The sequence below is a fragment of the Schistocerca piceifrons genome, chromosome 1, assembly GCF_021461385.2.
Source record: "Schistocerca piceifrons isolate TAMUIC-IGC-003096 chromosome 1, iqSchPice1.1, whole genome shotgun sequence".
NCBI classification, from domain to species: Eukaryota; Metazoa; Arthropoda; class Insecta; order Orthoptera; family Acrididae; genus Schistocerca; species Schistocerca piceifrons.
In genome coordinates this window covers 1083878272-1083901306 of record NC_060138.1, presented here as the reverse complement: position 1 = coordinate 1083901306, position 23035 = coordinate 1083878272, and the positions used below count along the sequence as shown (strand labels likewise).

The 23035-nt window shown below is 37.1% G+C and overlaps 1 protein-coding gene across 1 annotated transcript in view; it reads left to right on the top strand.

Moving 5' to 3' along the window:
* Positions 1-1587, top strand: part of LOC124798069 (apolipoprotein D-like) — a 226983-nt gene extending 225396 nt beyond the window's left edge. The window contains exon 4 of the mRNA XM_047261308.1: positions 864-1587. Coding sequence (XP_047117264.1) covers positions 864-1000 — 137 coding nt within the window. The 3' untranslated portion in view covers positions 1001-1587. The remainder of the gene's footprint in view (positions 1-863) is intronic.
* Positions 1588-23035: the final 21448 nt, after the last annotated feature.

Sequence of the window (23035 nt, the reverse complement as noted above, 5' to 3'; positions counted from 1 at the left end):
GAATGGTTCAAGATCTATGTTAACAAAGAGAAGCAATTGTTAGAAACTAATTCTGTATAATTTGTTTATAGTTAACTATCATGGAATTGTTATTTATTGTTTGTACTGTTTTAAAGAGTGAGAAGAGAGGAAAGGTGCAAGGAGAGAGGGATAGGAAGAAATCACAGAAAGCTCCAGTAATCAATGAGGACCAGAACAAACCTATATGCAAGATCATGTAGACAGAGTTGCAGGATATGGAGGGTGAACTAGAAGAGAATTGTTTGTTGCCCTGCTAAGCAGTATATTTACGCCTGTTGAGAGCTTGTAATATTACTTGTACATCTAGATAAGAACTGAATAGACATTGGGATTATTTGTCTATAAGCCCTGTGATTGTAAGAAGAGCTTTTTGGTGTAGAATATGTTCTTGAAGTGAAAGTACCATTAGTGGTTGTCTGATTGAGAAAAACATATTCTGAAACCACCAGAAATAGTCAGATCAATTTTGAGGCTGGTGTACTGTAAAGTAGAAGAGATCCCTGTGTCCTCTTCTGCATTCCTCACATTCTGAAACCACCAGAAATAATTAAATCAGTGTTGAGGGTGGTGTACTTTAAAGTATAGGAGATCCCTGTGCCCTCTTTTGCTCTCCTCAGTGTACAATCTAGATCACTACTTATGTTCCTGACATCAGTGTCTCAGTTTGAAATAACTAATGTTCTGTGAACTTAGTAATAACTGAATTATATATAGTCAATTAAGATCTGACAATTGTTTTTACATTGATATGGCTTTTGGCTCCAGTCTACACACAGTTAGCAAGAGTTAGTCTTTAATGCTGTTTTCCAGTCATATTATTAAAGTACTTCTATATTTTTCAGATTTGGTTTGGGTGCTGGGAAGGAAGAAAGAACTTCCAGTGGAAGTCCGAGCCCAAGTGTACAACAAACTCGTTGAACTTGGTATTGATACTGAAAGGCTCACACTATCACGTCAAAGAAATTGCCCTGTCTTTTAACTGCTTGGTGTTCTCCCTCAAGGACTGAGAATGTACAGCAGATAACTCATACAGACATTGCCCAAGTGAAACATTGAGAAGTGGTACATGTAGCCAAGTAAAAACCCACGAAATGGCCTCTAGAGATGTTACTCCAAAACTCTAAGATGAAATGCAGGATCTTTATGATCACAACACTAATATGGAGTGACAAGGCAGTGATGTGAACTTACACAATTGGCATATGGACTTCTTTCCATCAACATAAATTCATTTCCATAGTGCACATTCATTTTCAAAATGTGTTTAACTTGAACGTTCTCATTGCACAAACTTACTCTGTTAGTGACATTAAAAATATTTTATTTATTTAAGTAACTCAAGGCTTATAGTTGATGTCAACAGTACTTCTGTATGAAGAGACTGTGCTTGGATCAAGAGGTTCATCTCTTTTATATACTTAATACTTTCCTTTGTGTCAGTGTTGTAAAAGTGACAGCCTGTTATATTTTAATGATGTGTAATTCATCAGTGTATGATGAAATGCCTCATCTGAGTAAAATGTAAATCATTTTTTGATATTAAAAAATAAAAATTAATTACTGAAATGTTGTTGTTGTTGTGGTCTTCAGTCCTGAGACTGGTTTGATGCAGCTCTCCATGCTACTCTATCCTGTGCAAGCTTTTTCATCTCCTAGTACCAACTGCAACCTACATCCTTCTGAATCTGCTTAGTGTATTCATCTCTTGGTCTCCCTCTACGATTTTTACCCTCCACGCTGCCCTCCAATACTAAATTGGTGATCCCTTGATGCCTCAGAACATGTCCTACCAACCGATCCCTTCTTCTGGTCAAGTTGTGCCACAAACTTCTCTTCTCCCCAATCCTATTCAATACTTCCTCATTAGTTATGTGATCTACCCATCTAATCTTCAGCATTCTTCTGTAGCACCACATTTTGAAAGCTTCTATTCTCTTCTTGTCCAAACTATTTATTGTCCATGTTTCACTTCCATACATGGCTACACTCCATACGAATACTTTCAGAAATGACTTCCTGACACTTAAATCAATACTGGATGTTAACAGATTTCTCTTCTTCAGAAACGCTTTCCTTGCCATTGCCAGCCTACATTTTATATCCTCTCTACTTTGACCATCATCAGTTATTTTGCTCCCCAAATAGCAAAACTCCTTTACCACTTTAAGTGCCTCATTTCCTAATCTAATTCCCTCAGCATCACCCGACCTAATTTGACTACATTCCATTATCCTTGTTTTGCTTTTGTTGATGTTCATCTTATATCCTCCTTTCAAGACACTGTCCATTCCATTCAACTGCTCTTCCAAGTCCTTTGCTGTCTCTGACAGAATTACAATGTCATCGGCGAACCTCAAAGTTTTTATTTCTTCTCCATGAATTTTAATACCTACTCCGAATTTTTCTTTTGTTTCCTTTACTGCTTGCTCAATATACAGATTGAACAACATCGGGGAGAGGCTACAACCCTGTCTTACTCCCTTCCCAACCACTGCTTCCCTTTCATGTCCCTCGACTCTTATAACTGCCATCTGGTTTCTGTACAAATTGTAAATAGCCTTTCGCTCCCTGTATTTTACCCCTGCCACCTTTAGAATTTGAAAGAGAGTATTCCAGTCAACATTGTCAAAAGCTTTCTCCAAGTCTACAAATGCTAGAAACGTAGGTTTGCCTTTCCTTAATCTTTCTTCTAAGATAAGTCGTAAGGTCAGTATTGTCTCACGTGTTCCAGTGTTTCTACGGAATCCAAACTGATCTTCCCCGAGGTTGGCTTCTACTAGTTTTTCCATTCGTCTGTAAAGAATTCGTGTTAGTATTTTGCAGCTGTGACTTATTAAGCTGATAGTTCGGTAATTTTCACATCTGTCAACACCTGCTTTCTTTGGGATTGGAATTATTATATTCTTCTTGAAGTCTGAGGGTATTTCGCCTGTTTCATACATCTTGCTCACTAGATGGTAGAGTTTTGTCAGGACTGGCTCTCCCACGGCCGTCAGTAGTTCCAATGGAATATTGTCTACTCCGGGGGCCTTGTTTCGACTCAGGTCTTTCAGTGCTCTGTCAAACTCTTCACGCAGTATCATATCTCCCATTTCATCTTCATCTACATCCTCTTCCATTTCCATAATATTGTCCTCAAGTACATCGCCCTTGTATAGACCCTCTATATACTCCTTCCACCTTTCTGCTTTCCCTTCTTTGCTTAGAACTGGGTTTCCATCTGAGCTCTTGATATTCATACAAGTCATTCTCTTATCTCCAAAGGTCTCTTTAATTTTCCTGCAGGCGGTATCTATCTTACCCCTAGTGAGATAGGCCTCTACATCCTTACATTTGTCCTCTAGCCATCCCTGCTTAGCCATTTTGCACTTCCTGTCGATCTCATTTTTGAGACGTTTGTATTCCTTTTTGCCTGCTTCATTTACTGCATTTTTATATTTTCTCCTTTCATCAATTAAATTCAATATTTCTTCTGTTACCCAAGGATTTCTACTAGCCCTCGTCTTTTTACCTACTTGATCCTCTGCTGCCTTCACTACTTCATCCCTCAAAGCTAACCATTCTTCTTCTACTGTATTTATTTCCCCCATTCCTGTCAGTTGCTCCCTTATGCTCTCCCTGAATCTCTGTACAACCTCTGGTTCTTTTAGTTTATCCAGGTCCCATCTCCTTAAATTCCCACCTTTTTGCAGTTTCTTCAGTTTTAATCTACAGGTCATAACCAATAGATTGTGGTCAGAGTCCACATCTGCCCCTGGAAATGTCTTACAATTTAAAACCTGGTTCCTAAATCTCTGTCTTACCATTATATAATCTATCTGATACCTTTTAGTATCTCCAGGGTTCTTCCATGTATACAACCTTCTTTCATGATTCTTAAACCAAGTGTTAGTTATGATTATGTTGTGCTCTGTGCAAAATTCTACCAGGCGGCTTCCTCTTTCATTTCTGTCCCCCAATCCATATTCACCTACTATGTTTCCTTCTCTCACTTTTCCTACACTCGAATTCCAGTCACCCATGACTATTAAATTTTCGTCTCCCTTCACAATCTGAATAATTTCTTTTATTTCATCATACATTTCTTCAATTTCTTCGTCATCTGCAGAGCTAGTTGGCATATAAACTTGTACTACTGTAGTAGGTGTGGGCTTCGTATCTATCTTGGCCACAATAATGCGTTCACTATGCTGTTTGTAGTAGCTTACCTGCATTCCTATTTTCCTATTCATTATTAAACCTACTCCTGCATTACCCCTATTTGATTTTGTGTTTATAACCCTGTAGTCACCTGACCAGAAGTCTTGTTCCTCCTGCCACCGAACTTCACTAATTCCCACTATATCTAACTTCAACCTATCCATTTCCCTTTTTAAATTTTCTAACCTACCTGCCCGATTAAGGGATCTGACATTCCACGCTCCGATCCGTAGAACGCCAGTTTTCTTTCTTCTGATAACGACATCCTCTTGAGTAGTCCCCGCCCGGAGATCCGAATGGGGGACTATTTTACCTCCGGAATATTTTACCCAAGAGGACGCCATCATCATGTAATCATAGAGTAAAGCTGCATGCCCTTGGGAAAAATTACGGCTGTAGTTTCCCCTTGCTTTCAGCCGTTCGCAGTACCAGCACAGCAAGGCCGTTTTGGTTATTGTTACAAGGCCAGATCAGTCAATCATCCAGACTGTTGCCCTTGCAACTACTGAAAAGGCTGCTGCCCCTCTTCAGGAACCACACGTTTGTCTGGCCTCTCAACAGATACCCCTCCGTTGTGGTTGCACCTACGGTACGGCTATCTGTATCGCTGAGGCACGCAAGCCTCCCCACCAACGGCAAGGTCCATGGTTCATGGGGGGAATTACTGAAAAAGGGTGTAAATTTCTTCCTCATTAAACCTCATTATTTGGCAAAACAAACCTTTTAAAAAGAAGAAGAGTTAGAAAACTCTCCAGTTCATAATGTTTGTAGGCCCATATAGAAATTTTTATGGAAGAAACTACTGCAGCTGCTACAGATTACACATTTCATAGTTTCTATGGCTCATATATTTCTACTGCAAATAATTATGAATAAAATGGGAGCTCCTCTGGAGAAGTATTTATTTTCAGATTATGCCTTTATTGGTCCCATAGATTATGATTTGGTACTTAGTTTGCTAAGATAAACCATTGATTACAGCTTAGAGTTTGTGTGCCATTGCAAACACTCTGAAGACTACTTTAGGTTTTAGATGCATTGCTGGGAAATGCAGTATTGTCATGAGGTAAGCACTCAGGCAGCTGTGACATTAATGTTAATATGATAGATGCTTTCAGACCTATTCACAAACATGCCAAGAGAAACAGTATTTCATGAAAACACAAATAACTATAAAAAGAAAATTTATGGCAAATCCCATCACTCTAAAAATAAGCTTGGGTATTCCTAGTCATGTCACTTCTTTTCAAATTTGTATTTCATTGATACTGCTATTGGTATATTTTAATGCTAATTTGTCAGTGACAGTACACTGTACAAGCTAGAAAGGTAGTGCTGCCAAGGAGATAAGAATACTCTGGATAAGATCATCTACTTAGGATTTAATATGAAAAGTGCATCATGATCAATGTATGAGTGAGGTAATGGATGCTGTTGGGAAGAATTTTGTGAGATTTTACCTCTTGGCTACTCATAGTGTTCTTGTTACATCTACAGCTTATCCAGTATGTATCACCTAATGCTTCCATTGAAGATGAAAAAATAAAGAAGTACATTGACTACCCGTGCTTTTTCTCACCTTCCTATCTCATAAATGAGTGGAGGAGGCTTAGGAGATATCTTTCCCCTCTCATAATCATGAACAATACAATACTGTTTTTACTATGAAGGTGCTTGAACATGCTCTTGCCTTTTCATTATCCTCCACTCTAGGACTGGATGATAGTCATATTAAGATGTTGGAGTACCTATCTCTTCATGGCAAACACTTTCTCCTATGCATGGTAATCTAATCTGGACAGAAGGCTCGTTTCCCGGATGTTGGTGTGAAGCCACTGTAATCACCATACACAATCCCGGTAAGGACAAACATCTTCCATCCAGCTACCACCCAATTTCCTTCACTAGCAGTGTCTGCAAGGTGATGAAATGCATGATCAGTGGTCAGCTGCTATTGTGGCTTGAGTCTCAGAATTTGCTCACAAATGCACAATGTGAATTTCGTAAGCACCGCTCTGCAGTTGATCATCTCATCGCCCTGTCACCTTATATTATGAACAATTTTCTATGGAAATGCCAGACTGTACCTGTGTTTTTTGATTTGGGGAGGGCTTAAGATACCTTCTGGAGGATGGTCATCATTTGTACAATGCACTTGTGGGTCTTCCAAGGCTGTCTGCCCCATTTTATTTGAGACTTTTTAAAAGATGAGGTTTTTAAGATTTGGTCTTGTGGAACACATCCTTTGAGGAGAACAGGGTGCTTCAGGGCTCTGTGCTGTGCATACCCCTACTTTCCATAGCAATTAACCCTGCCATGGACTGTCTCCTGCAAGGCATCTCAGGGTCTCTTTTTGTCACTGACTTTGTGATTTACAGCAGCTCTCAAGGACCTGTTTACTTGAGCAACAATTTCAGCAATGTCTCAACTTTCTCTATTCGTGGCTCATCAACAATGGCTTCCACTTTTCCACTGAAAAAAACTGTCTGAACTTCTACAGTGTAAAGAGTTTCTTCCACCATCCATACATCTGTCCTATTGTCCTTCCATTTATTGAAATCATGAAATTCTTGGGGCTCCCATTCAATAGGAAACTGTTGGTCCTCCCAAACATCATATCTGGCAGCATATTGTACCAAATCTCTAAATAACTTCTGTATTTTAAATGGAACTTCACAGGGTGTGAAATTTAAAAATCCTCTTCCACTTATACCAATCTGTCCAATCAAAAGTGGACTATAGATGTCTAGTTTACTCATCTGCACAACCATCTATTTTATGTCATTTCAACTCAGTCCACCATCAAAACATACCTGTAAGTTGGCCACTGGAGCTTTCTACACTAGCCCAGTTATGAGTTTCTATGCAGACCTGCCAAATTGCTGTCATATTGGTGAGATGTTCTTCTCATCAAATATGCAAGCCATCTGTCCTCTACGCCCAACCATTCATACTATGTATCCTTTTTTGATTGCTTCCTTGACCAGCAATGCAGGGTAAGTGTAACTTCTTTGTTGTCCCCTGGAGTTCGCTTTCACATACTGCCTCAGAAGCTTAATCTTACGTCACCTGCCATATCTCTGATGGGTGAGAGACCTTCATCAAATTGACTTCATGCAGAGGTCCACATTCATCTTGGAATTAGTTTGTCTCCCTAGGACACTACTCTAGATTCAACATATTGCTGTAAGTTTCTTGTGCACGCAACTTGGAGACAGAACCTTCATCTACACTTAGCTCCAAGAGGGACTGTGGTATTGGACATGCCTTCATCATTGGTAATAAACATTTGAGATACTGGTTTCTCAAATAGTGCTCAATTTTTACTGCAGAACTTTCTGCCCTCTATGAGGCCACCCAGTATATCCAATAACACAGGCTACTCAATTGTGTATTATGTTCTGTTTCACTTAGTGCCCTCCAGAGCCTCTGTGCGCTATACACATACCACCCTTTAGTACAACAAATCAATGAATGCCTCTGCTCAATCACTGATGATGGAGCCAATGTGGTGTTCACGTGGGTCTTTGTTCATGTTGGAATGTTGGAGAATGAAGCTGCGGATGCTGCTGTCAAGCCTACAGTCCAACTATGTAGACCTTTTAGCTATTCTGTCCCTTTGGATGATCTTTGTGTTGCTGCATGTAGGAACATTGTGTCACTCTCACATGAACACAGATCTTCTCTATATGGAAACAACCTCTGGCAAACAAAACACCTCCCAATGGTTTGGATGACTTCCCCTCATCCCTCTCATTGTGAGGAGATATTTTTAGCTAGGCTGCATGTTGGGCACTGTTGCTTAAACCACCATCATTCGTTAAGTGGAGACCCAGCACCACTCTTGCTTACTGCAACCAGTCATTTATAGTGCACCATTTTCTGACCAAATGCTGATTTTATAACTGTTTATTTTTTAATGTATGTTTGCCAATTAAATTATCACATATTTTAGCAGATGCAGCATGAGATGTTGACCACGTTTTACTTTTTTACTCATCAAGAAATATGATGAAGGAAATTTAATTTTCAACCATTTGAGCAACCTCTCTGAAGGGGTAGTGATTGTTTTTAGCTATCCCTATATTCCAGTCAATTAGGCCCTGAGTATTATTGATTTTGATTCATTCGGTAATTGACCATTTTAAGTTATGCCATTGGTGTTTATGATTCTGTTGTTTTGTGTCTTAAAGCAACAAAAAACAAACCAAATAAAACGAAAACCAGTGCTTTCCCCACTCACCATTCTTTTGCATAATTTAATTAGTTAGTTTGAGAGTTATATCCATGTTCTAATATTCATGGTAAACATTTTGGTATGGAATGTGTCAGTTCAGTAAGAGATTGGAGGGACTAATAAGAAATGAAAACAACTTTAATTTACATTTGGTCACACTTTTACTGTTTGAGAAACATTTTATTTTCATATGCAAATTGTCAAAGAGCTTTATATCTGTACATTTCACTCCTTTATGAGCCAATCTAATGTTCATCAGAGTAAAGTGCAGATCATTTTGACTTCTAGCACTGTATTTATGAATAATTGTATTATTCTCAAATTGCAATGGATTGTAGGCAACAAATTTCATCAGTGAATAAATTTACTGCAATTCTGAGTGTTTAAAGTTGTGTAATGGGTATCTTTAGTCCATTTGTGTATAACCAACTAATATCTTTAACAGAAACATCATTTATTATTTTCTCTACTGATGCCTTTTTGACCTGCTTGACAGTTTTGGGTGCATTATCCACTGGATTAAATCTGCTTCCTGAAACTAAAGTGGTAGATCATTAACACAGGCAGAAACAGTAATGACTTGATCAAACCCTGTGGAATGATCATTTAGATTTCTTTAGGCAGGTAATGTAATGTCTCAATTTGTATTAATTATATGCTAGTGTAATTTTCTGCTTCCAGTTTCTTAAATAGAAACCAAATCAGGTATTTACTGAACCAAGTATCCCAAAAAAACTTGAGTTCTCTAATAGAATGTTGTGACTGACACTATCAAATGCCTTTGATAAGGTGCATAAATTTTATCATTTAAAACTGCACTGTGTACTCAGTGAAAGTATAAAAAGCTGCTGTAGTACAGTAGCCCTCCTAAAATCCAAACTGAAGTTGTCTAAGTATCCCATTACTACACAGATCCTCAAGTACAAAAGCAGTTCAATCAGTATGGAGGTAAGGTAACGAGAGCTCTTAAGTGTTTGTAAATACCCTGTTTGAAACGAATTAGATAAGATGGTGAAAGTTTGTGACTGTAACATCACCTGTAAATGGAGGTAGCTGCACCATTACACTCCAACACAGAGGTTTTGACAGCTACATTGTTGGCAACTGAAGTGCAAAGTGTAAATTTTGCATTTAAAGAAAATATCCCCATCTGCAGTTCATGTCATCAACTTGACATTTATGAAACAATTGTAGGCTCATTGAAACAAATGTAGTTTTGGCGCTAGAAATTTGATAACAGCAAAATGGATGTGCAATGCAAGCAAAGAACAGTGCGGCCAAGGGAACCCACCTCAAAAAACAACATGCACTGTGTCAAAAGGTTGATTCAACCTAATCATTGCATTCATATTGAAATGATGCATCCTTACCATGTCAGGCTTGTCTGTCTGTTATCACTGTGAACTGAAAATCTAAAATTTCAAACATAGTGGAGCATTGTAAAATGGAAATATATGCATGTCAGTTGAAGACACTGACACACAACGTTGCAAGATATGGGCAATTTATTCCTAATGCATTCACTGATGCCACATATTATTTACAAATACTCCTGAAATAAATTCACAATGATTACTGTTCACTGCTGAATTACATAGTTACAATCTGATGATTCACTACTTAATTACTTGCCCACCATCATCTTTACATTAACACAGTCCTGATTAACTTCCACAATATCCCTATGTGATACACCTTACCGTGTTCACATTGGATTTTACCATTGTGAATGACACAGCCTGTGTGAGGAAGTATGGTTTGTTGCACCTACATAAGAATGTTCTACTAACCTTTGGGTGATACTTCTGCAGCATACATGCCTGCCCTGGTACGACATATAGTGTTTCTCATCTAAAAATTCTGTAAAAAGTTACCCACACTAAACATTTCAGGAGGGTACAAACAGAACTGTTTGTGTGTATCCAGACAAAGGCCAATTTTTATTGCCTTGAACAGATGACACACAGATCACAGAGTCACACTGACATATGCTTTGGAGCCTGCAGGGGGTAGGGTTGGCTCTGTTTGCTTTTTTAGCAGTGAAGCCCACAACTTGTCTAATTTCAATCATTCTTCATTGCCGTTGAAAACTTTTTTGTACTTTTGAATTTCTATGCCATCTCTGTGCATCCCAACATAGTAATTATTAGGTCTTGCTAAAACCACAGTGTCAGATAAATGAATTTTGTGGTTTCCTCATCCTAGTGCAAGATTTGTCATGATGATTTACCTGTCTTGCATGGGCAACAATTGCTCTTGTGGTTCTTAAGGTGGGTGTTAATGCTCCTTTTTGCAGTTTCTATGTATATTTGACTACTAGTGCAAGTGATTCTATTTACTCTTGCTGTGGCAAGCAATGAGTGTAGGCCCTTTGCAGTGTTAAAGTATTAGTGCACCTTTCTGATTGGTTTCAACACTGTATCAATACAGTGTTTTCTGAGTAATTTGCTGGTGTAGCCTGTGACAGTGTTTGCAAATTGAAGGAAAACTATCCCTTTAGTTCATTCTTTTTCGTTATAAGCTGTAGACTTTTTAAGATGTAATGTCTTATTTATCTCATTTCTTCTAATGGCCATTCTTAAATGAAGAAGCTTGTCCTCCAAGTACAGTGGCTCACAGATTCTTTTGCTGTGGTCCACCAATGTTTCGATAACTCCTCTTTTCTGCTTGGGATGGTGACTGACCTTGGATGATGGCCTTATGCCCATAAATCAAATATCAGCAATAGTGCAAACACAGCCATGAAAGCCTGCATTCTAAGATTTTCTATAGTTTGAAAGCTCCCACATTGCTTTGAAAATGTTCATATCAGACCATAAGTTTCCAGTTACAACTGCACAGCATGCCATGCAGCATTTTAGTTACTCAAAATAAAGTTTCAGTCTACCTATACAAAAGCTAGCATTTGCGTGTTCATAATTTACTGTACGTTCTCTTAAATTTTACAATTACTCATGATTAATACATTTTTACAGAGCTTCGTGTGACTTGTTCATTCATCACAAGAGCTAAGCACATATTCCCCAGACTCCTGGTTGCAACCCTACCCACAGAATCAGTGCACATTAAATCACTATCTTCTGATTGGTTGGAATCATATTTCTGCCACTCAGTGTATGATTTTGATCTATACTATCCTATATTTTGTGTTTTGAACCAACCACATTGCCAATTCCTTTAGACCAGATTTTTATATAATATGATTCAGACAAAAAAATAAAAATAAATGAATGCCCTCTTTAAATTTGTGAATTACTGAAATATATGGTGTACATTAAGTTCAAGAACACATTCCATTATTTATTGCACAAGAAGTAAACATTTTACAGATATCATACATATGTCATTTTGAAGAGAAACCCTGAAAGATTTTTGTCAGTATACCACCACAGTGTAGTTTGGTGATTTGCCGATAGTCAGCACTAGTTGCAAACATGATGAGTTCAGACATGGAGGGAGCTTTCTGTGTGTTGGAGTTTGACAAAAACAAGTGTGCTACAGCTGTTCAATGGCTGTTTAGAACCAAGTATGGTAAGAAGCCACCAACAAGGAAGGCCATTTACCACTGGCACAACAAATTCATTATGATGGGTTGCTTGTGCCCAACAAAGAAGAGCGGACATCCCATTGCGAGCGAAATGAATGTGGAGCATGTATGAGAGACATTCATAACGAGTCCAAAGAAATCAGTGCATTGTGCATCTGTGAACTCAAAATGGCTCCAATGACAGTGTGGAAAGTTCTGCGACAGAAGCTGTCTATGAAACCATTCAAATTGGAGCTAGTGCAGATGCTCAATGACAATGTGCAAAGATAAGCATTTTGAGTTTTGTTTGCAGTTGCAACAATTGAATGAGGATGGGTATGGCACTGTTGATCATTTAATTTTTAGTGACAAAGCCACTTTTTATACTAACGGGAAAGTGAACAGGCATAATTGTCAAATCTGGGGTACAAAACATCCACACGAATGCATTGAATTTGAGCGTGATTCCCAAAACATAAATGTTTTTTGTGCCTTGTCACGTCAAAAGCTGTATGGGTCATTCTCCTGCACCAAGAGCACTGTCACTGGATATTCCTACTTGGACATGCTGCAGCAACGGCTGATGCCTCAAATGCAATTGGACTCTCCATTTGCCTTTCAGCAGGATGGGGCTCCATGCCATTTTCATCGTGAAGTTCGTGGGTACCTGAACACGGAGCTGCCACATCTATGGATCGGCCATGCTATGAAAGGGGACAACTGTTTCATGAAATGGCCTTCCCGATTACCAGAGCTCACTCCATGTGACTTTATTCTGTGGTGACACATTAAAGATCTGGTGTATGTACTGCCTCTACCACGTGATGTAGCAGAGCTCCAGGAGAGAATATGGGAAGCAGCTGCCAAAGGCGATTAGGCCATGCTGGGACGGGTATGGCAATAATTCGATTACCATACTGACATCTGCCGGGTCATTCATGGTTTGCATATTGAATGTTTGTAAAAAAAAAAAAAAAAAAAAAAAAAAAAAAAAAAAAAAAAAATAAAAACTTTCAGAGATTCTTTCCAAAATGCAATATGTATGACATTTGTACAATGTTTAGTTCTTGTGCAATAAATAACTGAAAGTGTTCCCAGACTTTTAAGTATATTTTTTGCTTCTTAAATTCATATCCTGATGTATAAAACTCATATACACAATGCAGAACCACATCTCCATACTGCTGTACATTCATTTACTTAAAATTGCAAAGATTCACACACGCATCTCTCTCTCTCTCTCTCTCTCTCTCTCTCTCTCTCTCTCTGTCTCTCTACTTATTTACACAATTTTGACTCTCCATGATCCCATGAACTAAAAGCATGCCAATTTCTTCTGTCCTACACTTTGTCTTACAGCCTTTCTAAGTTGGATTCTCCTACATAAGTGATGTCATTGAGCCATATCATCCTTTGCCGCCCTCTTCTCTTCATTCATTCAATCTTTCCCAGCATTAATGTCTTTCCTAGCAAATCATATCTTCTCACTATGTACTAAAAGTAGATCAGTTTTTGTTTAAGTAATAAAGCTTCCAAGGAGTAACCTGGTTGTATTTGCTGTATACTAATCTACTCATTTTCTTTGTGCTCTGTGGAACTCTAAGGAGTAAAGTTTCCTCCAACAACACAATTCTAAGTTGTCTATTCTATGCCATTCACCTTTTCTTATGGTCCAGGCTTCACATACACATATCACAACTGGAAACACCATAGCCCTTACTACACAAATATTTGTTGTTAAAGTTATGCCTCTACTCCTTAAAGCATTGTCATGGATGGACATTACCTTTCTGCAAATAACATGGGTCTCTTGATTTTGTGGCTGCAATCACCATCACAAGAAACATTACAGCTGAGGTAACTGAAAGTAGAAACTGAAAGTGATAGACGTAGTTGCCATAATTTTCATTTTCTTGAAATTTGGCATTATGCCAGTCTTTGCGCTTTATTCATGCACCTTCAGTAAGAGTATCTTTAGTTCCTCTTCGCTTTCTGCTCTCAGTATGGTATCATATACACATCAAAAGTTATTTGTTTTTATCCCAGCTGTTTTAATTTCAATTTCTTCTTCAAGTAACCTGACATTCCTCATAATGTTCTCTGTGTACACACTGAATAAATAAGGTGACAATAAGCAGCCTTGCTGTATTCCTTTCTGAATCTTGATCCCTTTAATTGCTCCATATATGGTTCTCACTGTGGCTTCTTGGCCAGAATATAAATTTGTATGAAGTAAATGAGGTGATCTGGTACTCTCATAATTTATTGCACTCAACGAAGTCAAAGGCCTTAGAACAACAATAAAGCAGAGATACAGATCTTTCTGGAATTATCTTTCTTTCTTCACAGTCCGTATTGCAGATAAGTGACAAACATCGGGAAAAAAACAGCACATTACCAGGTAATGACAAAAACAAAAATACTTGCAAAATGCTCAGGATAAAGTGTCAAAATACACAGTGCCTCAAGAACAAAGTGTTGGATTTAGAAGTAGCTACAAATAATTTTGCTGATGTTTAATGTATTTCTTTATCAGAAAACTGGTGCAAGGAAAGTGAATTAAGTCTCATTACTGATGCAGTGTATGTAAAATGGTGGAGTATGCATTCATACAAAAAACAGTATTACAGTTAAAAAAAAAAAAAACAGAAATGGACCATCTAAATACTGAGACACATTTTGAATCAAGTGCCATAAAGATAAAAACTGAGGAGAAGAGCAAAAAACTAACTGTCATAGCAATACATAGATCACCAATTGGTAAAACTGCTTCCACATGAAACCACTCTTTGAATCTCAGTAGAATAACAAAGTTTTCATCTTCCCTTTTAGATAATATCTTTACAAGTATGGAAAATAATATCATTGAGGCACAAAATGTAAACTTAGGTTTTTATTTTTTTTATTTATTTGCACGTCAAGTTCCTTAGGACCAACTTGAGGAGCAAATCTCCAAGGCCATGGAACATGTCAGTACATGAAATTACAATGTAAAAGTAATAACAGATAAAAATAAATGTTTGTGAACTGAAAAAAAGCCAGTCCATAAGTTTAAGCAAACACAATCAATAATATAACAAGAATCAACTTACTTTTTCAAGGAACTCCTCAACAAAATAGAAGGAGTGAACCATGAGGAAACTCTTCAGTTTCGATTTGAAAGAGTGTGGATTACTGATAAGATTTTTGAATTTGAATGGTAGCTTATTGAAAATGGATGTAGCAGTATACTGCACACCTTTCTGCACAAGAGTTAAGGAAGTCCGATCCAAATGCAGGTTTGATTTCTGCTGAGTATTAACCGAGTGAAAGTTGTTTATTCTTGGAAATAAGCTAAGATAGTTAACAAGAAATGACAGTAAGGAATATGTATATTGAGAAGCCAATTTCAAAATACCCAGACTCATGAACAGGGGTTGACATGAGGTTCGTAAACTTACACCACTAATTTCCCAAACCGCCCGTTTCTGAACCAAAAATATCCTTTTAGAATGTGAAGAGATACCCAAAAATATAATACCATACAACATAAATGAATGAAAATGAGCAAAGTAGACTAATTTTTGTGTTGAATGATCACTCACTTCAGATACCATTCGAATAAATAAAAATGGTAGTATCAAGGCTTTGAACAAGATCCTGAACGTGGGCTTTCCACGACAGCTTACTATCTATCGGAACACCTAGAAATTTGAACTGTTCAGTTTCACTGATCATATGCCCATTCTGTGAAATTAAAACATCAGGTTTTGTTGAACTGCATGTTAGAAACTGTAAAAACTGAGTCTTACCATGATTTAGCATTAGTTTATTTTCTACAAGTCATGAACTTAGGTCATGTACTGCACTATTTGAAACTGAGCCAATGTTACACACAACATCCTTTACTACCAAGCTAGTGTCACCAGCAAACAGAAATATTTTAGAGCCACCTGTAATACTAGAGGGCATATCATTTATATACATAAGCAACAGGAGTGACCCTAGCACTGATCCCTGGGGCACCCACCACTTGACCGCACCACACTCAGACCCAACATCACAGTCATTATCAACATTGTGAATAATGACCTTTTGCTGTCTGTTGCTAAAGTAAGAGGTGAACCAATTGTGAGCTGCTCCCCGTATTCCGTAATGGTCCAACTTCTGGAGCAATATTTTGTAATCAACACAATCAAATGCCTTAGTTAAATCAAAAAATATGCCAAGCATTCAAAACCTTTTGTTTAACCCATCCAGTACCTCACAGAGAAAAGAGAATATAGCATTTTCAGTTGTTAAATGACTTATAAAGCTGGTACATCTGATAGCAAATTGTGTGATATAAAATGATCACTTATCCTTACATAAACAGACTTTTCAATAACTTTTGCAAACACTGATGGCAAAGAAACAGGCCTAAAATTATCTACATTATCCCTTTCTCCCTTTTTATAAAGTGGCTTTACTACTGACTACTTTAATCGTTCAGGAAACCGACCATTCCTAAAGTAAAAATTACAAATATGGCTAAATACAGGGCTAACATGGGCAGCACAGTACTTTAACATTCTACTAGACACTCCATCATAACCAAGAGAGTACTTAGTCTTCAGTGATTTACTTATTGACTCAGTCTCCATCTTGTCTGTATCACAGAGGAGTATTTCAGACATCAATCTCGTAAAGGCATTTGCCAAGAAAGTTATATAATTCCCTGTAGAAACTAAATTTTTATTTATCTCACCAGCAATGCTCAGAAAATGATTGTTAGATACTGTACATATATCTGATTTATCAGTAACAGAAATATTTTTACTGCAAACTGATTTCATATCGTCGACCTTGTGCTGCTTACCAGATACTTACTTCACAACTAACCATATGGTTTTTGTTTTATCCTGTGAATTAGCTATTCTATTTGCATACTACACACTGTTTGCCTTCCAAATAACATTTTTAAACACCTTACAAAATTGTTTGTAATGGTATAATGTATCTTGATTGTGACTACTTGTAACATTTTGATATAATTCCTGCTTTGTTCTACAAGATATCCTTATCCCACTAGTCAGCCACCTGGGCTGCCTATTGCAGCTAGTACCCTGTTAGAACGGTCTAATGGAAAGCAACTCTCAAAGAGCATGAGAAAAGAGTTAAGGAAAGCATTATATATATCATTTATGTTATCGGCATTATAAACATCCCACCACTCTTGTTCCTTGACAGGGTTTAAGAAGCTCTCTATTGCTGTTGGATTAACTTTCCTACATAGTTTTTAATTAAATATGACATTTGTTTAAGTACTAAATCCTTTTAGTGTTAAAATTTGTGCATCATGGTCTGAAAGGCCATTCACCCTTTTACTGATACAATGCTCATCTAGTAATGAAGAATGAATAAAAATACTGTCTATGGCTGTGCTACTGTTCCCTTGCACCCTAGTTGGAAAAAACACAGTCTACATCAGATCTTGTGAATTTATGAGATCTACCAGCGACCTTTTTCTTGCACCATCATATACAAAATTAATATTGAAGTCACCACATATAACTAATTTCTGGCACTTCCTACAAAATGAATCAAGAACCCTCTAGCTTGAGCAGAATTGCTCTGAAGTCAGAGTTAGAGAACCTATAAACAACAACAATTAGAAGTTTAGTTTCACTAAATTCAACTGCCCTGCACAACATTCAAATATCTGTTCAGAGCAGTGTCATGATACGTCTATGGACTCAAATGGAATACTGTTTTATATGTACATAGTCACTCCCCCATCCTGCAAGGAACTCCTTGAAAAAAGAAAAAACAGCTAATCTGTATCCTGGTAAAGGAAGCCTCTGAATTGTCAAATTATTTAAGTGGTGCTCTGATATACCAATAATTTCAGAGTCAACATCTATAAGCAGTTCACTAACTTTATCTCTAATATCTCTTACATTTTGATGAAATATGCCAATTCCTTCTCTTCTTGGAAACATTACATCCTTGGAAGGTGAGCCCTCAGTTAGTGGACTTCCTTTAAGCAGGTATACCTATCGGCTTACTTCAATCTAAAAAAGGTGCTGCTCTAACACCAACTACTACAGGAATTTTTCCGTGAGTGATCCCACCACCACCACCACCACCACCCACTACACTGTGACCTACTGAGGTGCGGGTCATGTCTCATGAATCCTGATCTATTGATAGACCCAAATGGCACCACTGAGATGTGTCCCATGCCCTCTGCCATCAGGGCCCTCCCCAACCCCATGTTAATGCACCTAACAGCCACATTAAGGTGAGGCCGATCATGACACTGAAACAGTAGCACGAAATACACATTGGTGCCACCAGTTTCAGTAGCTATCTTTATTCTCTGTCCCTATCAAGACTGTTCCCTGTTACACCCACAATCATTACCTGATCCTCCTTCATAAAATTCCTGCGTAACTCCCCTATGCTGTCAGTCACTTGAGCCAACCCTGCACTCGGCTTCACAATGCTGGTAATCTGGTACTCACTCCCCAACACTTCCTGAAACTGCTGGCCCACACCTCTACTGTGAGAACTACCTAGCAGCAGAACCTTCTTCTTTCTGTTAGACTTTGCAACTGACCTAGGCCTCCTAATTGCTGCAGACTGCTGCATGCTCCCTACATCTACAGCTAGACGAGGCTCCTCTCCACTCAACTCTGACAGTTGGTCAAATCTATTGCATATACACAAAGTATAACTCCCTTAATAACTCCTCTTCCTAGCTGCCTTCTTTCCATCTCCCATTTCCATTCTCCACCACCCTTCACCCTCCTTGACCTATCTAGTTCCTCCTTTGTGCATTTTAACTGCACCTGAATGGCACAGATTTTACACTCTTGTTCCTCTGTCAACTTATTTCAACTACAGATTCTGCATTCCCAGGAAAATATCTCACTAGAATGCCCACTGGCTTCCCCATTGCATTCCCCCCAATGAAAATACTTTTAAAAATCCCACACCATAACCCACTACTCACAAATGTAAGACAGAGCCCACACTTCTCACTCATGGTAAAATTTTACAGTTACTGAAAGAAGCTATACGTCTATGTTACCAAAGTTCTGTTACACCAGTAGAACTATCTCTAGAACTAAGAATAGCAGTCTTGAAATTATCTGTCTACTAAGAAAGTAACTACTTGTATTAATACTACTACACCTCAGCTAATACCAATACCAATGAAACTTCACAAAATTATTAGCTGAAACCAAAAAATTCAAATGGCCGCTGGAACAATAAACGAAGTTAAAACGCTGAATGAAAATTTTACTGAAATATTTCACTAGAAACAATACAAAACGTCACTTGAAAACTAAAGAACAAAATTTAGCAAATGATTTCAATGCACAGAAAACTCTAAAAAACATAGTAAGTGAATGTTTACAAAAGTTTATTACATCATTATTTCACCACAAATGCCATGAAACACAGCTGAAAACTATTAAATTTAATAACTGTATAACAGTGCACAAATAAGTTTGTCAGTACTTAGCTCTATAACCTCTACAGCTGCAGTGCATGATGCAAAATGTAAACACACTACTGAGGCGTGAGGCTTAGACGAATAATGTAAGCACACTCTCAAATAATAGACCACTTGAGTCAATAACACAGGAAGAAAGACTGAGATTAATGAAAATCCACTAATGAGTTGCTTTTACAGCAAATATTAACACAAATAAACTTTAAAATAGGTAACTGAAGACTAAAACTTTATAAAATATTGACGAGCAATTTCAATAGCAGTGATGTGATGTCATGTCCCATGTTCCACTGTTCCACTGTTACTGTCTTTTAGGTCTCAACACACTCACCACATTATAAATTCTTCTTTACCCAAGGTAATAAAATAAAAGTGGGAATATAAAAGGCATTTCTGCAAAGAAAAAGTTAATACTTATATTCAGATGTTAATACAGGAAATGTGGGAAATTTATTTTCAAAAACAACAACTGATGATGCATAAATGCTTTTTCTAGTACTTTCATGTGCCTATTTGAGGTGCATTTTTCGAAAAAGCTTACAAAAATCAATGTCATGCCAAGGAACTACAGCCAGTTGATATCACCTGCTATCAAAGTATCTAGTCAAACTCTAAACCATCTCAGTCAAATCAAAAAAGACAACAAAGATAAACACTTCACAGATGATGTGGAGACACATAAGAACATTTGTAGGAAGGTGATTTAAGAAGGTAAAACAATGGACAATGCCAAAGTAATTTTAGCACCAGAAAACACAACAAAGCAAAATGGTTGTAGTAAAAAAAATAAATAAACAAAAATGTTAAAAGTCAAGAGGACTTTGTTTTAAAAGATGTTCATGGTGTGTTACTCAGAAGTCTTATGCTTGCAAATGACATAAATGACTACCTCATAAATACAAGAGTCAACCTAAGTAAAAACAGCCTTAGGAATAGTGGAACTTCTGTTCCAAAGGAAACAAGGTGTCAATTCAGTATTGGTATGTTCCACAAATAAATAAAAAGTTCTAAGAATAATGAAAACAAAGATGAATGAAATGTCTTCAGGGACTGTTGAAGTACCTGCTTCAGTCAGAATAAACTATACTAGTGTCATATTAGAACTGCTCTCACACATCATTAATATAGCATTATCGGAAAGAGTGCTTCCTCAAGATTAACAATTTCAAAAAGAAAACCACTATATAAAAATGGCAATATATATGAAATGGGAAATTATAGACCAAAAGCTTTGTTATCTATGTTTTCAAAAGTAATAGAGACAGTCGTGAAACAGAGAATTACAAATTTCCTGGAAAAATTCAATCTCTTGTCTGTAAACCAGCGCAGATTTGTGTAGCATTGAGTACAGAATCAGCTGATTCCCATTTTCTTGGAAAATATTGTAGTGGGGCTAGACAGACACAACAGTACCACAGGGAAGTGTTCTAGGACCTCTTGTAATGGGACATCCTCCTCTAACATTACTTTTCCTCAACGGTAGCAGTTGATGCCAGTAATGTTTGTCAGATTTTGGACAGGTCAGTATTATCTCAGCTGTTTTCTGAAAAATTTCATATAATTTTATAAGTAATATGCTATATCTCAAGTTAAAACGTATGACTGGGAATTATTATTTTGGATGTTTTAATCGACAAACACTAGTTCTGAATGTACAGTTAATTTTTTTTAGAAACATTTGAAATTATGAATTATTTGGAACATTTAAAATTTCTATTATTAATTACACAATCTAGTATTGTTTATTATGTTTATTTCTGGATTAAGTTATGAAAGTATAATCAGAAATAATAGAATTTTGTTTGTCAAGAAATATTGTAAACCCTTTGGAACACTGTTATCATCCCAGAGTGAAGTAGTAGTAAACATGCCTCTGATGTGATTGGACATATTTTTGTATTTTGGGTGAACAATGTAATTTCAGCTTCATTAATGTGAAAATTCAAAAGACTGTGTGATATACCAAAATGTGACAAAATATATTAACATAAAAACAAAAATTCTGCAGCAACAATCTTCAAAATTATTTACATCAATTCAACCATGAGGATCTAAAATGTGAGAATTTCAGCTTCAAGAATCAGACCCCTAGACAAGAAGAACTGGAGCCATCTCTATAGGAAATGATAAGTAAACAAAAAAGTTTATTGTAATCTTACTCCTCTCAAATCTTCAGAAAAGACTTTGCTTATTGTGGACAATAGCTGCAACTAGGAATAGGGATGGCAGTTTGAAAGGGTTTTGTAAGAGCAAACTTAACAAATTAGCACATATTGACAAACCATTTGATGAAATGGTGCACTTGATGAAATGATGCACTTAAAAGGAGATTACCAGAAAGATTGCAGTGGAATTTAGAACATGGACCTGACAATGGTCTTGAATAATTTTTACAATATCTTGACAGGCTGGATAGAGCAGTAGAAAGAAGTATGTTCCATAATAATAGGAGTGATAGAAATCACAATGGGAGTAATCACAGAAACAGAGATAACAGTAACTTCTATCAGGATAAAAGTGTCAGTAGAGAGAGAAATTCTGAACATCATTAGGATGGTAATAAGGGTGAGAACCATTAGCATTTTAATAAAAGAAAGAATCATAGAAGTAACTACTCGGGAAACAACAGTTCACCTCAATGAAGGTTCACAGTTTTGGGGTGAGAAAACATTACAAGCACAGAACCTCCAATTTATACTTGCAATTAGACAATAATAACAGTGTTAATGATAAGGCACGTGTATCCAAAACTGAACAAAAGGAATATCAGATTTCTCATTTATATTTTGATCAAAAGTTTTGGGATACTGTGATGTAAGTGCTAATCACAAACCAGAATGTAAGGGTAATGATAATTTTGATATAATACGTACCAATGATTTCTTCTCGGGGGTGGAAAACAGTGTTGTTGATGTATGTAAATCAGGTGTTGATTATATTGAATATGAATTAGATGGTATTTTTGATGTACATGTGAATGAGAGCTGTGAGGCGACTGAGGTTGGTAAGTTTGAGACTGGTGGCTTATTGCAAATGAATGTAGGTGAAGTAAGTGACTTTGATGGAGATGAGACATGAGTTGTCAATGATGTTCATGAATTAATTTTAGTTTGGAGTAATATGATGAGTATTAGGTATTTGTGGAGTTCAATAATAATGAAGTTTCAGAGGTATTTGCTAATGATGTTGACAATACATGTAAGGTAAGTGATGTATGTGATGTTGTAAGTGAGGGTCATGGAATACCAGTCCAGTTAAAACAATTTTACATTAATGGCATGCAGAGTAATGATCCAAACAGTAAAGGTGAGGTATCTGTGAGGCTGCAGAATAAAGGTGAAAGCTTTTTGAAGTTTATTTGGGACCAGATTGACGATAACATAGATTAAGGTGCATTCTGGAATACGATAGCTGTGGTTAGTCAGAATTTGTATCTCAGTTAGTGGAATGAAGTGAAAGAGGATCTAAGCAGGAAGTTTTTTTGGACAGCAATGTGTTGTTTGTTCCTTCTGTAACAAGTGATGTTAGTTGTGCCATGGAATCTATTCAATTTGTTCAATCTTTACCT